The sequence below is a fragment of the Brienomyrus brachyistius genome, chromosome 9, assembly GCF_023856365.1.
Source record: "Brienomyrus brachyistius isolate T26 chromosome 9, BBRACH_0.4, whole genome shotgun sequence".
Taxonomy (NCBI): Eukaryota; Metazoa; Chordata; class Actinopteri; order Osteoglossiformes; family Mormyridae; genus Brienomyrus; species Brienomyrus brachyistius.
This window is the reverse complement of record NC_064541.1, coordinates 8,235,635-8,254,395: the sequence shown is the minus strand read 5'-3', so window position 1 is coordinate 8,254,395 and position 18,761 is coordinate 8,235,635. Positions and strand designations below refer to the sequence as shown.

General features: G+C 47.3%; 2 protein-coding genes across 3 annotated transcripts in view; both read left to right on the top strand.

The window, feature by feature from the left end:
• LOC125748513 (eukaryotic translation initiation factor 3 subunit E-A-like) overlaps positions 1 to 11,689 on the top strand; it is a 37,166-nt gene extending 25,477 nt beyond the window's left edge. The window contains 5 exon segments of the mRNA XM_049024753.1: positions 2,853 to 2,962; positions 8,124 to 8,179; positions 8,182 to 8,225; positions 10,454 to 10,588; positions 11,532 to 11,689. Of these exon segments, the coding sequence (XP_048880710.1) occupies positions 2,853 to 2,962; positions 8,124 to 8,179; positions 8,182 to 8,225; positions 10,454 to 10,588; positions 11,532 to 11,570 (384 nt within the window). The 3' untranslated portion in view covers positions 11,571 to 11,689.
• Positions 11,690 to 14,547: 2,858 nt separating this feature from the next.
• Positions 14,548 to 18,761, top strand: part of rspo2 (R-spondin 2) — a 45,459-nt gene continuing 41,245 nt past the window's right edge. Inside the window, exons 1-2 of one of the 2 annotated variants that reach the window (XM_049024758.1) lie at positions 14,548 to 15,004; positions 15,329 to 15,672. In XM_049024758.1, the coding sequence (XP_048880715.1) occupies positions 15,579 to 15,672 (94 nt within the window). In that variant the 5' untranslated portion in view covers positions 14,548 to 15,004; positions 15,329 to 15,578. Of the gene's footprint in view, positions 15,005 to 15,326; positions 15,673 to 18,761 lie in introns of those variants that run through there. The other variant, XM_049024759.1, reaches the window with a different exon arrangement.

The window sequence follows — 18,761 nt, the reverse complement described above, 5'->3', positions numbered from 1 at the left end:
GCCTGTTCCAGGAACAGGAGTAGATAAGCTGAAGTGTTGACTGAGATTCAGTGACCCAGAGCAGACAGGGTAACTGTGATGTGCAGAGCTCCAGTGCATGACCTGCATCCGTGCGGGACTGTGGTACTTGCTGTGCATGGTTTGTGAGCAGCCTGCATCTCCCATATCGCAAGGCGGGGAGGAGGCTAGCAGGTGCCTCCCCAGGCCCGCGTGCCGCGTTTATGCTTTCTGACAGCCCATTTCTGCCTTTGCTTTCTGGATGCAGCCAAGGGTCATTCAGATTCGCCTGATGATTTAATAATTGAAACCTGCTGGGACAGTGTGCCGACATAAAAGTATAACTGTTGGCTCTTTGGCCACTTTTCATCTTTGTTTTTTCACGATAAACGCCTGGAATGAGGAACATCTGGCCCGATTAAACGATCTCTCACAGACGTAAATGTTTATAAATCTTGTCAGTGGTTTTTCTGTGAGGCTCTCATTTGGTTGTCTTTTTTTGTCCGTAATATAAAAGGCCTGCTGCTTTTAGCCGTGACGGAAACTGTAACTGGACTAATTTTCCTCGTGTGCATTTTGCTCACTACGCCAGACACTTGCTTGCAACAAAAGGCACCAGGAACGAGCCTGGCTTTTCTTGGTGTGGATTCCCCGAAGGCCTTCCCTGTGTGTTGCTCTTAGATAAACCACCAGAGAAGATCCTGAAAAACAATACATTTTAGACCCCGTGCGCATCGCCCCCCCAGTACACACCCCCATACACGCTCCTTGCCAGAGACTGAGTAATCTCCGCTTGTATATAGATTTTGCGAGTTGTAAAAACACCTAAACAAACTTCCGCCTTCCGGTATGACTGCTTCCTGTACTTGGAACCAGGACGGTCCTGTTCTTATCTGGGAATTAGTCTATGGTTTCCTGTGTACCTGACCAGACCCATCCTTATCTGGGAATAAACGTGCAGCGTTTCATTCCACACTGCTCAGCCCTGCGTTTGCTTGGGCTTGGGGTCTGGGTCGTTCTTCATAGAATCATATGAAAATTTGTAACGGGATGCTGGAATGCCACTGGTACACAGGTCTCGGGGATGAACCCTGATAATCTCGTAATGGTCCTGCTGAGACCTTTTGATGAGGGTTCTGATCAATCATTTGGGCTCTAGTAGGGACCTCTAACGACAGAAGCCATAGGAATGGGTGGGGGTGTTTGTATGGTAATAGTTTTTAAGTGCATTTTTACTTTAGTACTGTATGTGCACTAAAAACAGAGGAGACTGTGTTCCGGCATATCCCGTAATCCCTGCTGGCGTCTCTCCACTTCCAGAGCTCATTTAGACATTGAGTACTGTGTAGAGTCATTGACTCACAGGAAAATCCACACAAGCACTGTGAGAACAAGGCGACAGGCCTGGATTCGAACCCGCGACCCTGGAGCCACGAGATGACGCGAGCCTACTGAGTCACCGTGCCCCTTTGCCCGCCCTCGGGCAGCTCAAATAAAGGGTGTCTAAGTGTGTCCTCGCAGAGAGTGGGATGACGTTTAATTTGATAGCTGGAAAATGCCGGAACGCCACGTTTCCTTGGGGGATGGCCTTTATAGTAAATTACCGTGCGCGAAGCGGCAGTGAGGGTCATTACGTGAGGAATGCCGTGGTGAACACCGTCACCCTCCTCTGCTCACCATTCCTGTAATAGTCTGATTTGGGTGACGGTGGGGGCACCTCTGCTCTTAATCCTCTCCCTGCCATCACAATGGCCCCCTATTGTCCCTGAAGGTGTAGTGCGCAGAGCAGTCTGACCGCAGCTGTCGCCGTTGGGCCCAGCCACATGTGTCTGCCATAAGTGGGACCGTCTGTCTTCACATGTGTGTGTTTTTCCTTCTTTGCTGTTTGGGCAGATGTGCTGAAGAAACCCCGCTACGCCCCAGGGCGTGAGGGGCCGCTCTGTGTTCCTTGAGCGCCCGCCCGCATATCTCTCTCCCCGTTCCGCATGAGCGTAATTGCGGCACTTAGATCGTGCGGGTTTATCAGCGGGAGATAAGCACAGTTGTAGCTAAGACGCGCGCTGCACGATAGCGACGGCTAGCGGGGCTGCGGTGAGATAGGAGTTCAGAGCGGGAGAGAGACAGGCCCCTGATAGTGCAGCTGATGCCTGCGGTAGGACGGGCAACACAAGCCAGCTGCTGTGATCCGCTGGCCCGCATGCAGTGTCAGACATGGATGTACCTTTTTAGCCTCCTGTTACTGGCGGAGGTCGCCATGCCGACCGTTTGTCCCCTTTGTTTACGCGGGTTTTCTGCCCGGTGACACGTCAGGGTTGATTATAGCTGAGCGCCGGCGGGAGTCTCTGCTCGACGGTCACGGGTTCGCGTTAAAAGGCCGACCCCGCTCCCAGCGCGAGATGCACGGCGATAAGTTATAGTCTCTGAGGCCGATCCAGCCGATGTACCCCCCCCCCCCTTTCATGTGGGGATAACAGAATTTGAAGATTGCGGTTTAAGCATAGTGCCGAGTGTGGCTTGGGATTTCTGTAGATAGGTCTTTAAGCTGAGTGCCAGAGTAAACCACTTCATGGCTTAAATGTGGTGAGAATGGCTGCTTAACCGTCCTGCAGAACAGTGATAACTTCAGTTCCTACTTTTCGGCTCTAATTTGCTTTCGGTTTTGGCGATTTTTACTTTTCCCGCAATTGAACCCAACGGCTTCCTGACTTGAAAGTCCGGTGGGTCGTTTGGCAAACCTGTCGCCGTGAGTCTTTTACGGTGGTTTTTGATTAGTTCTGCTTTGACTCTGCGGGGGGGGGGGGGGACAGGTCCTGGGGACTGATGGGTAAATGAAGGTTGTTTTCCTCCTCTTTCAGGTCTTGGTGAATGACTTCTTCCTCGTGGCCTGCCTGGAGGACTTCATCGAAAACGCCCGGCTCTTCATTTTCGAGACCTTCTGCCGGATTCATCAGTGCATCAGTATCGGGTGGGTGCGTCCCCCAATACCCCCCCCCCCCCCCAAAGTTTTATCACCTGGTCCTGACGCATCATCCTTCTTCAGCCAGACCTTGATTAAAATTACATCTGTCTTGGCTTGACCCCCTACTTCATCATGAACCAATAGAGGCAGAAATCTGAAGTGTGAGGCTGTAGTCACCGGTGTCTGACCACCACTCCCCCCCCTGCGTCTCTGCACCCTCCGCCATGCAGCTTTGGTTTCTTTTGGGTCTCCGTGTCCTTAGTCCCAGCTGGCAGGTGTTCGCTGAAATCCAGTGGCCTTGGATTGGCTTCTGCTCCCCGCCACAAACCCTTCAGCAGTTCTGCAGAGGAGATTCCGACCCGTCCTGCCTTTCTTAAAATTTGTCGCATCCGTGTGGAATTCGGCTTGGACGCCGACCAAAACCGAGAGACATTGCTGATGCTAATTACTTTGTGCTCGGGGATGGAAGAGAGAGATTACAGTAATTGTCTGTAATTAAGAGGGAAAGTAAACCATAGGCAGCTGCTGCGTGCAGATGGATTGAGGAATCCAGCAGTGTGACACTGGGGTGACGGACCCATGGCTGGGATTAACGGGGGTCAGATTCACGGTCGGGCGCCCCCATCCTGGGACAGCTGCCAATCAGGTGAACCTCTTCACAGGAAATAACGCTTGTTTGTGTGTATCAGAATGTTACAGGCTGCCCTCCTGATTTCGATTGAAAGATCGTTGGGGGTTTGGTCGGTTGATCAGGCTGTTGGCTGTGGATGGTTGTATCTGTAAATACGGATTTCGCCGCTGTATTGTTTAATGCGAGGTGAATAAATGTCCATGGGCGAAGCCGTGCATCACCCACAATGGCTTGTACGACGTACGCAGGTGAGTGTCTGTTTATGCTGTGGTTCTGCTGGGTGTCTGCTTGTTTCCTGTGGCGGTCTGCTCTCTGGGGGTTGTTTTGCCTCAGCAGGAGAGGTGGCCGTCGAGGGTGGGATGGACGCTCATGCTTCAGCCGTCTGGCTCGTTTTGAGATCCGCTTCTGTCGATGAGCTGCTCCCCCCCCCCCCCCCCCCCCCCGAATCCCAGGAAAAAGGGGCAGGTTGACAGTGATCTATAGCCGTCTCTGCCCTGTCACTTAGTCGCTGGTAGCCCCTTGAGGTTTGCGTGATTCTCCAGTGTAACGGAGACGCCATCTCTGTTGCACCTTTTTGTTGACGTGTTTGTCACCTGACGGGATGCTGTTCCTTTAAAACAGCGATATCCACTGATACGTGACGTGTGTGTGTGTGTGTGTGTGTGTGTGTGTGTGTGTGTGTGTGTGTGTGTGTGTGTGTGTGTGTGTGTGTGTGTGTGTGTGTGTGTGTGTGTGTGTGTGTGTGTGTGTGTGTGTGTGTGTGTGTGTGTGTGTGTGTGTGTGTGTGTGTGTGTGTGTGTGTGTGTGTGTGTTTTCGCTGAGTGGGATGCCCCCCTTCCCCAAACACACCTTCTGGGACAGACACCCCCCCCCTGCCAGCGGCATGTTTGTGTCCATTGTTGGTGTTACAAGCCCCGCAGTGCCAGGGGCACCGTCTGCCGTCAAGGTTGCAGTGCGGAACTCGATCGCGGCTCTGGGGAGCTTCTCCCGCAGTGGGGCTCGCATGCCGGCCCAGAAGCAGTCTGGGATTGATTTGGAGCCTCTGCGCTCTCCTCTCCTCTCCTGGCAGCCTCCCTGCACTGGGATCCAAATACGTGTTAAAGACCACAAAGGTTAGTGGTAACACTGAACTAGGAAGCTGAATTGTGATGATTTATTTTTTTTTTTTTGTCCCCCCCCCCCCCCCCCCCCAATACATCTGTCAGACTGGGCTTTACGTTAACGACAGAAATGAAGATTCGGACAGTGAGGGAACGACGATGGCATCTATGCCAGTGCCTTTTTCGAGGAATGTTACCATTTGTCATTAGTAAATTACTCCAAGCTTGTGTTCCAAGCGCTGATTAAAATGAATCCGAAGTTCATTTTAATGAGGACATTTTTACGGTTATTGGCCATGAATATTCTGCAAACTGTTTTTTTTAAAGCTTGCGTTTTGCCCAGAGCATAGTCCAGATTCAGAGCTGGAGCATAAAGTAATTGAGTTATTTTATGCAAACCGCTCATGTAAAAGAGTTTTAAGTTCAAATGCGACCCAGTGATTTAAGCCTCTCTGTAATCGTGCAGCGATTCGTCTGTCTAGACTGAATTCCTTGGTTTAAAGTCCGTTACCTGCATTCGCGTTTCACTGCAGATGTGCATGATGCTGTGAGGGCTGCCTTAACCCTGTCCTGGCGGCTGGCCCAAGCTTGGGGTAACCGGCCATTATTTACGCTAAATCGGGGCTTAGGGACCTTCTCTGCCTCCTCCTTGCGGGGAGAGCTTCCTGTGAGGAAGGTGGGGAACCTTCCTGGTTGGTCGCGCTCATTACGTGGAACCCTCATTTTCAGCCATCATGGAGCACAGATAAGTTATGGTCAGTGATTCTCAAGATAAATCTGTATACCCTCTCTGTTATGTCTTATGACTTAAATATCATGAAGTTTCTTTGGTAGAAACAGCCTTTCCTCAGTACGGTCTGATCAAAGTGCAAGGCAAGGAGGTTCAGTTGTGTGTGGTTTTTTTTTGTGTAGCGTGTGCTGATAGCTGTTTCCGGAAGTTCCTTGAAATGCACATATGGCAACTTAGTCAAGTGGAGTGAAAATATCCACACCCCATCAGAGGTGGGTAACGGCGCTGGGAAACGGCGCCCAACACATGGGCGTATTTACGTCGGCTCAGTGCTGAATGGGAAATGTTTTGGTCAGGGTCTTTCGCCCTGAATAGAGGTTTGGGCTCAGGGTGCCTGATTGTGATTGGAACCTTGTCAGAGGAGGGTTAATTGTTCCCCTGTCATGGCTGACTGCTACAATAGGGCTTTGTTGACATGATGGTTGTCCAGGAGCTTCTGGCTGCAAACCCGTGTCGTTCTTCTGATCACTCTCTCAAACTCACCACACGTGTGTATAGAAATGCCCCAAGAACGATGCAGCATGTCAGCGACTTTTTCAATCCTGTAATCTAACAATCTTGCTACCGGTGGAGAGCAGATGTCATTAATGTGAAAAGTACTGCATGATTTATTTCCCCTTTTAAATTGAATTCCAAAATTGAATTTGCTAGCGGTTCTGCCAGAGCCGCGCCGACCTCAAGCCGGAACCTGTTCAGGTGGTCTGGCTCGCCGCGCTGTCAACATGGGAACCTGTTCATGTTTTGCATTTCTGCGTCGAGCTCCTGTCTAATCCAATCCGGCTGCCCAGGTTAGCGCTGCTTGTCGCCGTCTCCACTTTATCACATGCAGGCTGAAGTTCATGGCTACGGAGAGGAAGGAGCGGCTTTGTTTTCAGGCGATTTCGGACTCAAATTCCCAAACAAATACGTATGACCCTTGATGCAATCTCAAGGATGGGGGGGTTGGAATGGTCTTAAACCAGCCTCGCTGGGGTCATATTCTGTTCAACAGTGGACAAGAGTCTCCCTTGGGACAGAATGGGGGGAGGGGGCTCCATGAGAGGTGACTGTGACCCCTCCCCCTGTACACTGCCCTCTATGCTATAGAATGTCACACACGAGTACATTCTGGCCTGTGCCAATCAGTGCCCTCTGGCTGCCTGCCTCATCACTCCCAGATTTTCAGGCACCCCGTTCCCATGCATCCAGATCCCTGGCCCCATCCTCACTTTCCCCATTTGGGTCTCCAAGCCCCTGGGCCACTCAGTCAGCCACGCTAACCCTTCCTTTCAGACAGTGATGCAATCGTGACCTTTCCTTCAGCGACTGGGGGAAGTGGTCCACCATGCTTCCCAGTGCCCAAAGGGCACGAATGGAAGAGTCATTTCTGTCAGTCACGAGCTGGTGGAGTAAAATAAATATTTTCAGAAATGAGGTTATTCCAAGCGGGATGTTTTTTTAAGAATAGTCAGCATTACAAGCGACGGCGAAGCGAGCCTCCTCACTGGCCCGGGGAGGACTTTCGGAGGCTCGGACTAGCATGAGCCGGACTCTGCTCACAGGTTTGCTTCTCCTGAGAGCAAAAGGGAGTTAATGGTGTAGGACACGAGGGGATAATTAGAGGTGAACTGTTTTTATAAGGTCGTGGCCATGGGTCCATGTGCGCACTGACGTCTGTCTCTGTGCATGTGTGGGTGTACTCCTGCCAGGTAGGTATGACTGTCCAGGCCCAGCCAGTGGGACGTTGGTAGTCGTTAGGCCTCCAAAATGAAATGAATTCCAGCAGGAAGTGGAGGGGGGTTTATTGAACCCCCCCCACCCCCGCTGCCTCATCAGAGTTCCCTACCCTGCCCTTGTCTCAGCCTCGAGGTGACACATCTCCTCCGACACTATCAAAGATTGGAAATGCGGCTTCAATTAAGGGACAGAGTCGCACTGTCACGACATGAAAGCTGGAGCACTAGACTGGGGGTGCTGGTCCCTGGCTGCTCGCTAATCGATTAGCCTAATAGCCCTATATCCTCCCTCCCCCGTCCCCCCGCTGCGGGGACACCTGGGCTGCCCCCTTCGTCTGACCGTCCTTTCCCAAATGTCGGCCCACTCGTGTCGCTGTTGCATTTGCGTCCTCCACTAATCCCATTCTGCCATAATCACCACTATGTAATAAAGCTTTCAAGTACAATGTGTTGCGTGAATGTGATGAGAAGCGTATCGTCCCCACAGGAGGCAAATCATCTCTTTTTATTTTAACATGGGTTTTTTTTTTAACGCTGTAAACTTTGATTCAGTGGAATTTAATTGTCATAGTCAATAAAGGTTTTATTGTCGCAGTGGAACACTAGACAGTGTAATTCGAGAGCGAAACATGATGCGGAATTTGCTAGAAGGGTCTAGGTGGTTCTGTGCAGTAATGGATGCTGATTGTTTGGGTTCCTGTGTAGCTTTTCTAGCATTATAGGTATAATAAACATGGCTAAGCCCCTTTTGCGTGAATTAAGCATCTCCCTATTTAAAATTAATGAAAAACACTGATAGTAATAGCGAGGAGATGCTGTCCCTCCCTCTGTTCCCACGCCCCATTTCCAGCCCCCTCTGCTCCTGTCCTCCACCACCACCACCCCCCCCCCCCCCAAGCCCCCGACTCACATAAACGCTCTCGCCTCACAGCATGCTGGCGGACAAGCTGAACATGACACCCGAGGAGGCTGAGAGGTGGATCGTCAATTCATCCGCAACGCCAGGCTGGATGCAAAAATAGACTCTAAACTGGTGAGGTACCCGGACTGCAGGGTGCGTGGCTCTCGAGCCGCACGCAGTCTCGCGTCGCTGTCACATCGTAAATTAAAGTAACGTGATACAGAATGTAACCTCTTTTTGTGAGCCAATAAAACGATCAGACACAATTGTGGTTTTGGGAGCACTGGGAAAATTTCAAAAGTAGTTCTGCTCATAATTGTTTGCAGAGCCAGTACAGATTGAGCAAATAACCTGTTGGTAGGAGGTTGGTAGTGGGATGGAAGTCCGTCATTACCCCGTGAACCTCCCACAGTGCTTTTAAAAAAAAAACACCCGAAAACTCTATAGTTTTGCGTAGGTAACGTGCCATTTTTAGCAGGAAGGAATAGCTGTGAGCAAGAGCCAAAAGAAATCCAACTGTGAAAAGCTCGAGGAACAGTCCTTGCAGGGTTTCTGCAGGTCATTAAAAAGTATTAAAAGCATTACATCAGTTTAGTGAAAATTAAGGCCTTAAATAGCATTTAAGTCTTAAATATGATTCCTGTTGGTAATAAGTTCTTTATCAGCTTTGCAATATAAGCACAGAACTTGTTTAATTGTGGACACATGTAACACGCAATGTAGCCTTCTGCAGCAGAGAGAACTTTATCTTAGCAATTCAGTTTTACGGCTCCAGTATCTTTCAGCAAATGCGGGCTTTTAATCGCAGAATTCGATGTCCATAGGCTGAGACACACTAATCATTTTTGTGTGTCGAGACCTTTCACTGCATGTGCCAAATCTTGTCTATGAGAAGAGGCAATTTTCGTGTTTTCTGTTGATAGCAGTTCTTGCACAACTTATGGTTTTCTAGGGTTTCTTCATCTGCGTATTTTGAATAATTGAATGTTCACATGTACGCGGCACGTTGGTAGCTGTCGTGCACTTAGTCATTGGTGGTGAATGGATCTAGTGCATTTAGTATTATGAGCAAAATATGTACATCTGAAATCAAGTGGTATGCGCTGTCCTCCACTGTCTCTTGCCTAAAGCACATGTCCCATTTAGTTTCATAATTATTAGTTCAGTCATGCTGCCTCTTGCACTTTCAATGGACACACTTCAATTATTAACTAGGTGATGTCGAAAGAATGACAATTTATTTCCCCAATGCAACCGCCCCATTCCCCCCCCCCCGGTCCTCTCAGACCCCATCCTCTATCTTTACCCCCCCCCTTCATAGGCTTGGGCGGTATCTAATTTTTCATACACATTATTTTTGATTGTCAGAAGCAATGCTATTCTTGTATTTTGAAAGCTCGGCCTGTGGGGGGTCCCTCACAATAAGTTTCGCTGACTGCCTAACTAATAAAATATGTTGGCAAGGAGTGTCAAAACTGCCTTGTCTTTGCTATGGCTGTGTGGCGCTTCTTCAGTTTTGGTACATTCTGTCTCAATATTTGATCGGTTCCAGTGCATCATCCATACAGTGCGTCCGCATAGTTTGAGAAAGATACATTAAACACTTTTTCAGTTACTGCACCAATGGGGCAGCTGTATATCAGAAGTCTGTGACTGCAGACCTTACAGCAAGAACTGAATTTCCAATATAAAGGAAACTTTACTGTGGTATGAGTTTCGCATCACACTCGATGAAGAGCGCAGTGGGACAGATGCGGAAACGTTGGGTCTGTCCAAAATGACTCAAAAACCAATATTTCCAGACATGGTTGCAACCAGTAACTGGAAACGACCTAGTAACCTATTGTGCTGTCTGCAAGAAGTTGTTCAAGCTGGACAGACTGGGTGTTAAGGTTATATGCAGCCCAACCAGTAAATAAATCTTGCCTACTGTCTTGGAAGTGTCCCAGCAGTGAGCAGTCCTGGTTAGCTGAGCTGTTGTCATCTGTCATGTACGTTCTAAGAATAAACAAGAAAAGTCTTGATAAAAATAAGGTTCCGAGTGTCAATAGAGGATAGCCCTAATGTTTTAACTAATGCTAAGAGTGGCATTAAAACCGCAAAAGCGGCATTTAAAAGGTCTTAAAAGCATTCAGTTTAGTATTCTGATACCTGAAAACTTTACCAGAATCTGGTCCCTAGGGGGTGGTAGCCTTCAGTAGTGTCCTGAAGGATTAATACCCAGTTTGACCCAGCCACAGCAAATATGTTATTGGCTGCCGTGGAGAGGTGTGTGACTCTTGGGTGATACTGGCTGTTCTGTATGTTCGCCTGGGTTTCTGAGTTTGGGGTCTTGCCTGCCCTGTCCCACCTTGTTTCAGGGACACGTGGTGATGGGAAACAACGCGGTATCGCCCTACCAGCAGGTCATCGAGAAGACCAAGAGCCTCTCCTTCCGGAGCCAAATGCTGGCCGTGAACATCGAGAAGAAGCTGAGCCACAGTAACAGAAACGAGGTGAGGACAGCCCCCCGGGTCCAAAAATGGGGAGGCCCAGGGGAGGGAAGGGTGGAACAGTGGACCAGCCCCAGGAAGCTACGTGAGGACCCGCTTCTTTAAAATGTTAATGTCTAGAGGTCCGATATCCGACGGCACTGAGGATGGCTGAAGTATGCGCTGTTCAAATAGCCCCCCTGCCGGCTGTGGGGCAGTGTGGTGGCATAACAGACTGAAATGCTTTCATCAGTCCGTGCCGTTTGGTCTTCAAAGCACTAATGACAAGGTGCCTGTCAGTGGAGCTGTAAAAGTCCATAATGCAACAAGCCGAGCATTAATTACGCTGGGGCCCGGCCCGGCTGGTTAGGACCTGACTCAACACTGGAGCCGGCCGGTCCAATGCAGATGTTTCACACGGGTCCCCTTTCATGTGGAAAGTGGCCGCGCAGTTTTTAAGGGGGGGGGTGGTCAGAGGTGGGCCTTGATGTACTGAGGGCCGGTGTGGACATGCCACAGTGTGACCCCCCCCCCCCCCCCCCACCCATTTGAATCTGGCACCCCTCCCCTGAGGAGGCCCATCAGATTCACCCTTAAGTTACAGGTCCCATCTACAGATGCCTGATTGGGGGGGGGGGGGTGATTTTGAATGTTAAATATCTCCTCTGGCTATAATTTTTGGTGGATGTCATTTCATGTGTTCAGTTACTTTTTAGTTCTCAAGTTCATTGGAAAAGATATCTGTAATGTGGTACAATAAATGTGTAGACCTCATTTAAGCATCTGTAAATGTATGTGTGTGTATATAAATACATTACTCGACTATATTGATGTTCGAGTTACCAAACTGTCCTCATCTTCCTTTTGGGGAAAAGACGATGGCTTCTGACATCTGGTTTATCCTCGTATTGGACCTTGAATTTCACATTTTTTTTAATTATATATTTTTCTTTTTTTTATATTTCAGACACCAAACTGGGCGACCCAAGATTCTGGTTTTTATTAAGTCGATGTAGAAGGACCGCCGATTAAATTCCTCTCAAACTGCGTCCTGGAGCTGCAAATAAAAAATGTATTTTGCAATTTATTAAAGCCCTGTGGTTTAATAAATCCCTGCAGAAGCTTTTTACTGTTTGCCTCGTTTTGGGACACTGGTGGGTCCGGGCTTCAGTGGTCTCCCTCCTCGTATCTGATGAACTTCCAATGTCTGCCCCGACTCATCGGCTCGGCTGGCTGTTGTGATCCGGCGAATTTGTGCCCGGTAATGGTGAATAAATGTTTGGTCTGCCGCTTTTCGCCATGCCGGTGCGTCCGTCCGCCTTGCGATCTTACATTTTCCACAAGGTGGTTTTTTTTTCTTTCAATTTCCGATACACGGCGCTGAGGTAGCGCTGCTCTTTCTGGAAAGGGGCCCTGCCTCTGCTCTGCTCGTCACGGAGCCGGCTGACACATTTACGGCGGGGGTGCGCCATCATCAGCCTTAAAACCCTTAAAAGCCGGACGCCCGGCAGGCTGACGTCACCTCCCTCCCCGTACCGGAGGGGTTGGGGAGGCTGCTGCAGCGTGGTCAGGAGATCCTTGGCCGCGACACTTTTACAAAAATAAAACCCAGAGCCTTAATTGTCGCATCCGCTTAACAGCGCCTTCGGACGTCGCCTTACTCAGACTGTCGGATCGATGCCAGACTTGTGGCCGGCGGCCTTAACCGCGAAGTCTGTCACAACTATAAAAAAATAAATAAATAAACAAGTTGGGGGAAAAAGGTCAGAGCTGGTTTTGGCACACTTTTTCCTGCCATATTTTCAGCGCCTTTAAGGTTGTGGGCTTTAACTGCGCTACACGCATGCCAGTAAAGGGAAATGCGGCCGTTGCGGCCCGGCTTTGGCAGCCCCTTCTGCGGAGGTGTCCGTGAATAAAACTACCCCCCGCCCCACCTCCGTAGGTGAATGATGGTCCCCTGCTCAAAAGTAATTACACATCTACATGCAGGATTTGCGTTTGCAAGCCAGATGACATAAAGCGGTGTTTTTTCTCTGTGGACTGGCCCTTGAATACGGTGTTTTCCATTCTCTGTATAACGATGACATTGGCAGACCGAACCGAGGAATTAAAGGAGGAAAAAAAGTTTTACCTTGGTTTAATTGCTTCTGGGCTACCGTTTTCACACAAATAAATTGCCTCGACAAATTAAAGTTTCCAAATCGGTTTGTCATAGTTTTTATAAGCCTTAATTTGTCACACATTTAGATCATTTTCTTTTCAAACTGACTAGTCATTTGATTAGAGACGCAAGGTGTTTTTCAACTAATGGTACTTACTTTTTAATAAATACATTGTATATCATGCTTCACAATAACAAACGGTGTAAATATTTTTAACTTAAGCTATTACTATGGATGGCCTATTTATCTGGTTAGATTGGTTGAAAATGATTTTAAAAATGGCACCTGTCACAGGTTGTTAATGTTGTAGAGAGCAGCGCTTTCCTGGTTTGTTGGTATCTATCTGTCGTTTAATGTTCCCCGCTGATTAAAGGCGACATTGAATTGTGTGCGCTTTGTTTACTGCTGTTTAGAATAACGCAGAAAATCCCTATGACGGCCCTTTTAATTAACTTTCCGATCTCGGTTGAGGCGCATTAAAAAGAAGAAATTAAAAGATTAAGTGCCACACCTATGGCTAAAAACGGTAATGCGTTACATACCCCGTCGTAGGCTGATATGAACCAGAGGCGTTCCCACACTTATATACTACACACTTTTACCATTTATCAATTTCCTTTACTTAAAAATAAACAAGACTCCACGAATCGTGTTCCAGAATAATATATGCAGGCTATTTATTCACTTATATTTTGATTCTTTAACCAGGTACGTCAAATTTATGATAAAAATCTCATTTTCTAGCGCGAGACCTAGCCAGTTGATGACGGCACGGCAAGAACAACTTGCGCTCAGTTCGAATTATAGCACAACATACAAAATAGAAGCTATAAATCATAAAACAGCCGGCAAACAAACGTCCTTTGCTTCGCAATAGCATTTCAGATTGAAATATAATGAACCCTACCGTGTATTCTATGCATTATTGTGGTGGAGAGAAGGTTTGCACTCTGTTGTGAAGCGTACCGGCAAGTAGCCGTCTCTTAATTACGTGCTCTGAATAACCCTATCCGAGGTATATTATCCTAAAAGACCACACTTCTAAATTTTTTTTTTCTTTTACGGTACGTTTATGGAACCGAAATCATTTTGAAATGAAGAAACCCACAAATACTGTAAATGCGTTCAAACTAACGGGTCATTGATCATGACAGCACCGATGGCTTCGTGTTAGTCTGTCATTGATTGATTTAATTACTCTTTTTTCCCTATGGCAAGCTGTGATGTAATGCATTTAGAAGAAAGCTTTGGTGTTTAAGCTCTAGTGCCAGATACTCCATAAAGAACAAGAGCCTTTATTCAGGTGCTGCTAGTTAACCTTTGTATAAACACCACTGACATTAACAACCACACCCCCTTCGGTTTGATGACATGTCTACACTACAATGCCATTTGAGTGGTACATTGTACATTGTGTATATAACAATATTAAAGTGCTTGAAAGTTTATTTCCCAGAAGAAATAATGACGAAAACTCCGACTTTTTAATAGGGGGAACTGTAAATGATTCCTGGGATCAAATATCATTTGAAATATATTTATTAACGTACAAATCGCAAAATATGATAGAAAACCTATCCATATACAAACCTTTACCCAGTATGGGGTTAAAACTGAATTGTTTTTTTTTCCGTTAAAGTGTTGTCCCTTCATCTTTTTACATAGACTGTAATACTTCTCCGTCCAGGGAATAAGTACCATACATTTGCTGTATCAGAACGGCCGCTAGGACCCAGCAGAAGGCGTTTTTCATGTGTACTACAGATGCGGCGAACTAGGCGGCATGTGTCATCTCAAAATCTTAACAAGGAGAAAAAAAAGGGCTGACTTTGGCCAAGGGGCTCCTAACTCGGCAAAGGGAGTCCCACGGATGGCGGAGTCTCCACGTGACAGGAGCGCCTATATAGAAAAAGCTTCAATGCATTGGGACCAGTAGCGGTACTTAACCTTAACGGGTCGCAGATGCCGACGATTCAACACTGCTTGATGTTACATCCACACTGAAGATCAAATAAAGGCAGACTTAACCATAGGTTGTCATAAACTGAGACCTCTTAAATACTGGACGAGAATTCTTTAAAAAAAATCAAGTGGAGCGCAGGTAGGATGCAATCATAGTAAAGAGGTTTTTAAAGAAGAATTGAAGGTTATCGGAACAGGGCATCGAAGACTGTGAGATAACTTCTCTTACATGAGGGATGCTGAATATCCTGATCCCGCCGTGGGTTTCTGAAGGAACTTAACTTCTTTGAAGTGTACATGTCTACCATTCATGCAGGTATGTATCCTGCTTTATAGACTGTTTAATTGTAATGTCGGCATCACCGTGCTGAGACTCCGACTTATTACGACGTAATAACGCTTTTAGTGCGTTGCAGTTATTGCCATAGCAAGTTTGTTCCCAGCCTAACCCTGGGGAACAAGGCTAATTGAACAACAAAGTAAATTAGTGCTCCTGTTGTGTAACGGGGTATAGTTTCCTCTTCATATTGTAGCGGCGGATTTTAACACAATGATCCTCCGGGGGTCTTTGAAAGCAGCCGTGCATGCGTGCGATGTCGCTCTTATCACAATACCTTTATCACGCCGTGTTTCCTTGCAGCTCCCAAAAAGGATAATTTGGTCTGAGACAGTCCGGACGTGCGAAGCCGACTCCGCCGCCGTTCGTCTAATGTGTGACACACTGGGATCAAGACTCCTCTCCAAACTTTTACATTGTTTTTCGGAGCAAGCTGTCCGCTGCAGACACGTATTGAGGGAATAGGTAGCGGCATCGTTACTGGGAACGCGGCTACCAGGCACCGGTCCTTCTAATTCAAGTCGGAAGAAGCGCTTTCCATACGGCCGCCCAGATGCAGTTCCGACTGTTCTCCTTTGCCCTTGTCGTCCTGAACTGTATGGAGTACAGTCACTGTCAGTCGCACCGCTGGAAACGAAACAAGCGAGGTCAGTATCAAGATAAAGCGAGTGATGGCTTTTGAGATCTTTTGAGAGCTGTCATCGTGGTGATGGTTCCTTGTGTTTCACGGACTGGGATTGTGTGATAAGGCTAAGTCATCGGAGACACTGCCAAACAAGCCCAGATCTCAACCGAGGCAGCTTTTGCAAAGTTGTGATGCTTAGACGTTTAGTACATCCCCAAGCAGACATCACTACCCCGCGGTCAGACAGTGCTGCACACGAAACCATGTGCTTTGCCACATCATCCAAGCCTAGCAGAGTCTGGTAACCATCTACTAATTGACAACAATTTTATTCTCCTACTGTTGGTGGCATTACCCTTGTACATGCTGCTTTTGTTTTCAGGAGAGCAGAGTAATGAGCCCTTGGTATTTCCAGTCTATATGCAGGCGCATTTCTGGTAACGGCATTCCTGTAAGAGATACGTCCAAGACTATAATGAAAGCGAAGAAACCCGGGACGATCGATCAGATGTATAAGGAATCGATTCCCTGGTTTCTCGTCTCATCTTTCCGCGGCTGTGTTATTTTAACTAATAATGCATTTGGATTTTTTTTTATGCATCACAGCATTTCTTTAACAGTGTATAGTCAGGATGCAATACATGTCCTATATAAAGACCGGGGATGTCGTAAAGCGCAGGACGGCTAGTTTAAAATCAGTCACTTGGTTTTGGGCGAATGGTCAATTGGTGTAAATATCCACCTAAAATCCACCCGACGACCTGCACACTACAGACTACAGACATACAGAATCGCTTTCAAGTTGACCGTCACATACAGCGTCCGGTTTAACCGCATGCCACTTAAATAAGCCTCCCAGCGTCTAGGGTGTTTGACTTTTACTATGTTACAACCTAAAGTTTTCCAAACACAAGTGCTTGTTTTGGCTTTTATTTTCACAAGTGCTTTGGGCCCAACGGCGGGTACCCCGTTTACCAAGGATGGGAATCCTGACGGACGAGGCTGCCGGGGGTGTCTGTGCCTACAAAGGTTGCGCTGTGTCTTTAATTAAATATGGCAGTGCGAAATACAGCGGCCAGGCGGACCCGAACTGAGCTGTTCCGTCTCTCCTGGAGGACGGCTTAAAGAGGAGAGCGGTGGGAGTGATTTAATGAATGGACGTTGAGCTCCCTGTCATATGAATTGGCCTTCTACTAGCGCCTAAGCTGGTTTTAATTGATCTTATATCCACTGATTGATCTTTGAATACGTTGTGCTTGCATGACAATCGCCCCTCTTGAATCAGGCGGATTTAGCTCATGGGTAAATACTAGAAGTCTGAATGAAAGGAACCGGCATAGCCTTGTTGCATGTAAATTTATTGCATTTCTTTACGAGGAAAGGTGATAGAGGCAATTGGTTTTCGCTGCAGTAAGAGCTCTTCAGTCTAAGATGTGTTAGGTTGCGTTCAGACTGGAGTGTTATGACTTAATCGCAGTAAAAACAATAATACATAAATAAAAACAAACATTTAGATTAAATACGGTAGCTTAGCAGTTGTGGTATTGGGTAAACGATGTAGTTCTGAAATCTTTAGAAGTTCAATGTCTTATAAAGTGCAACGGAGTCCAAATATTTAATGGTGTGCTTAACATAGCGGGGAATCCAGCGGCAAGTTGCCCATCGCCCATCTGCAAATCATCGTTCGGTCTCAGCGGGACGCTGGCGGAGCGGCGTGTTTTTCAGCCGCTCTCTATGTACGCAGTGTTGTGATCCCACATTTTTTATTAACGGGACCAAACGTGGAGCGGCTTCCGAAGTGTTTGTGTGATTTTTTTTTTTTTTTAAGTCCTAGCTTGAGGTTTTTTTAAGGGGGGTCCGGGTAATTTATATCAAGGCAAACCGAACGCTCAGCTGGTAAATAGTTTACGACCTACGCACAATGTTTTTAAGTGTTTTTACGCTTGTAATTGAATGCTTACATCGGAGGGAAGTGTGTACGCCTGAAGACAGGTAGTTTAAAGTGCGCTCGTAGGACTCCTGCGTTATCCTTGCAAAAATCCCTGCGACGTGAAGTTACCGATACGGAGGCTGTAAAATTGTGTCATTTTTGCCCTTAAGTTAGATCTTAATACTAACTTTCAACACCAGCCGTCTATGCGTGGCATTAAAGAGTTAGAGAGCTTGCCATGAAAACCACGTCATCAAGTAGGCTACTACGAGTATGTCACATTTGTAAATATACCAGTGAAACAGCTTAAGGCTTTGAGTCAGATTGCTGGGTTATAGCAAACATCCAAAGCGCAGCAGCGAGGGTCGCGATCGGCCTTACAGATCGATGCTGTTTCAGAGGGACCGGCGTCTCGGGTGTCCTTACGGAGAAGGATCGACCGTGTTGTGCCACTTCCCGCCAGTGCCTGCCGATTGGCCCAGACCTCTGCACCACTGTCACACATACAGAGGAAAAAAATATATAAAAAATACATATTAAATTTACACCTCCTTACCAAGATCCCCATGCTGGCCGGTCTCAGCTGATGGACCCAGCGGTGATATCATTTCTGAACCCAGGGGTATAGCTTTCATTTATTTTTTTTTACTCTGGTTAATGATACTACCTGCTGACAGCATTAAAATAGAAGGCAGGACCCGGAGAATGAGCGCTGGACCAAGGAAAACAGCTACAGGCTAAAAAATATTTTTCTCACTTAACCTCTGTATTTTCACAGAGATTGATAGATAAGGGCTGGGAGGCAGGAGACTTGCGAATATAAGTGCCCCTATATAATCAAATTCATGCTGTTCAAATAACCAAGTATAGAACTTTTTTGTGCTTAAAGTTGGGTGTGCGCCGTTTCTTTTCATGATTTCGTGACGTACGTGACTGGGTCAAATTCGTATGGTTCGCTTTAAAAATCCAGCCTGGTTTCCTTGCGACGTTCACACACACGCCGGTACTGTTTTTTTTTTAATGCGTGGTTATTCTCTGGTCCGGTTATCCGAGCCCGTCAGACTGTGTAATGGGTGCCATGCGTCCACCAGTGCGGAAAACCACTTGTCTGGGATTTTCCTTCATATTGGGACTGCTTTTTTTCTAATTTGATGGGGGCTCCCCAATGTCTGTGCTGTCCT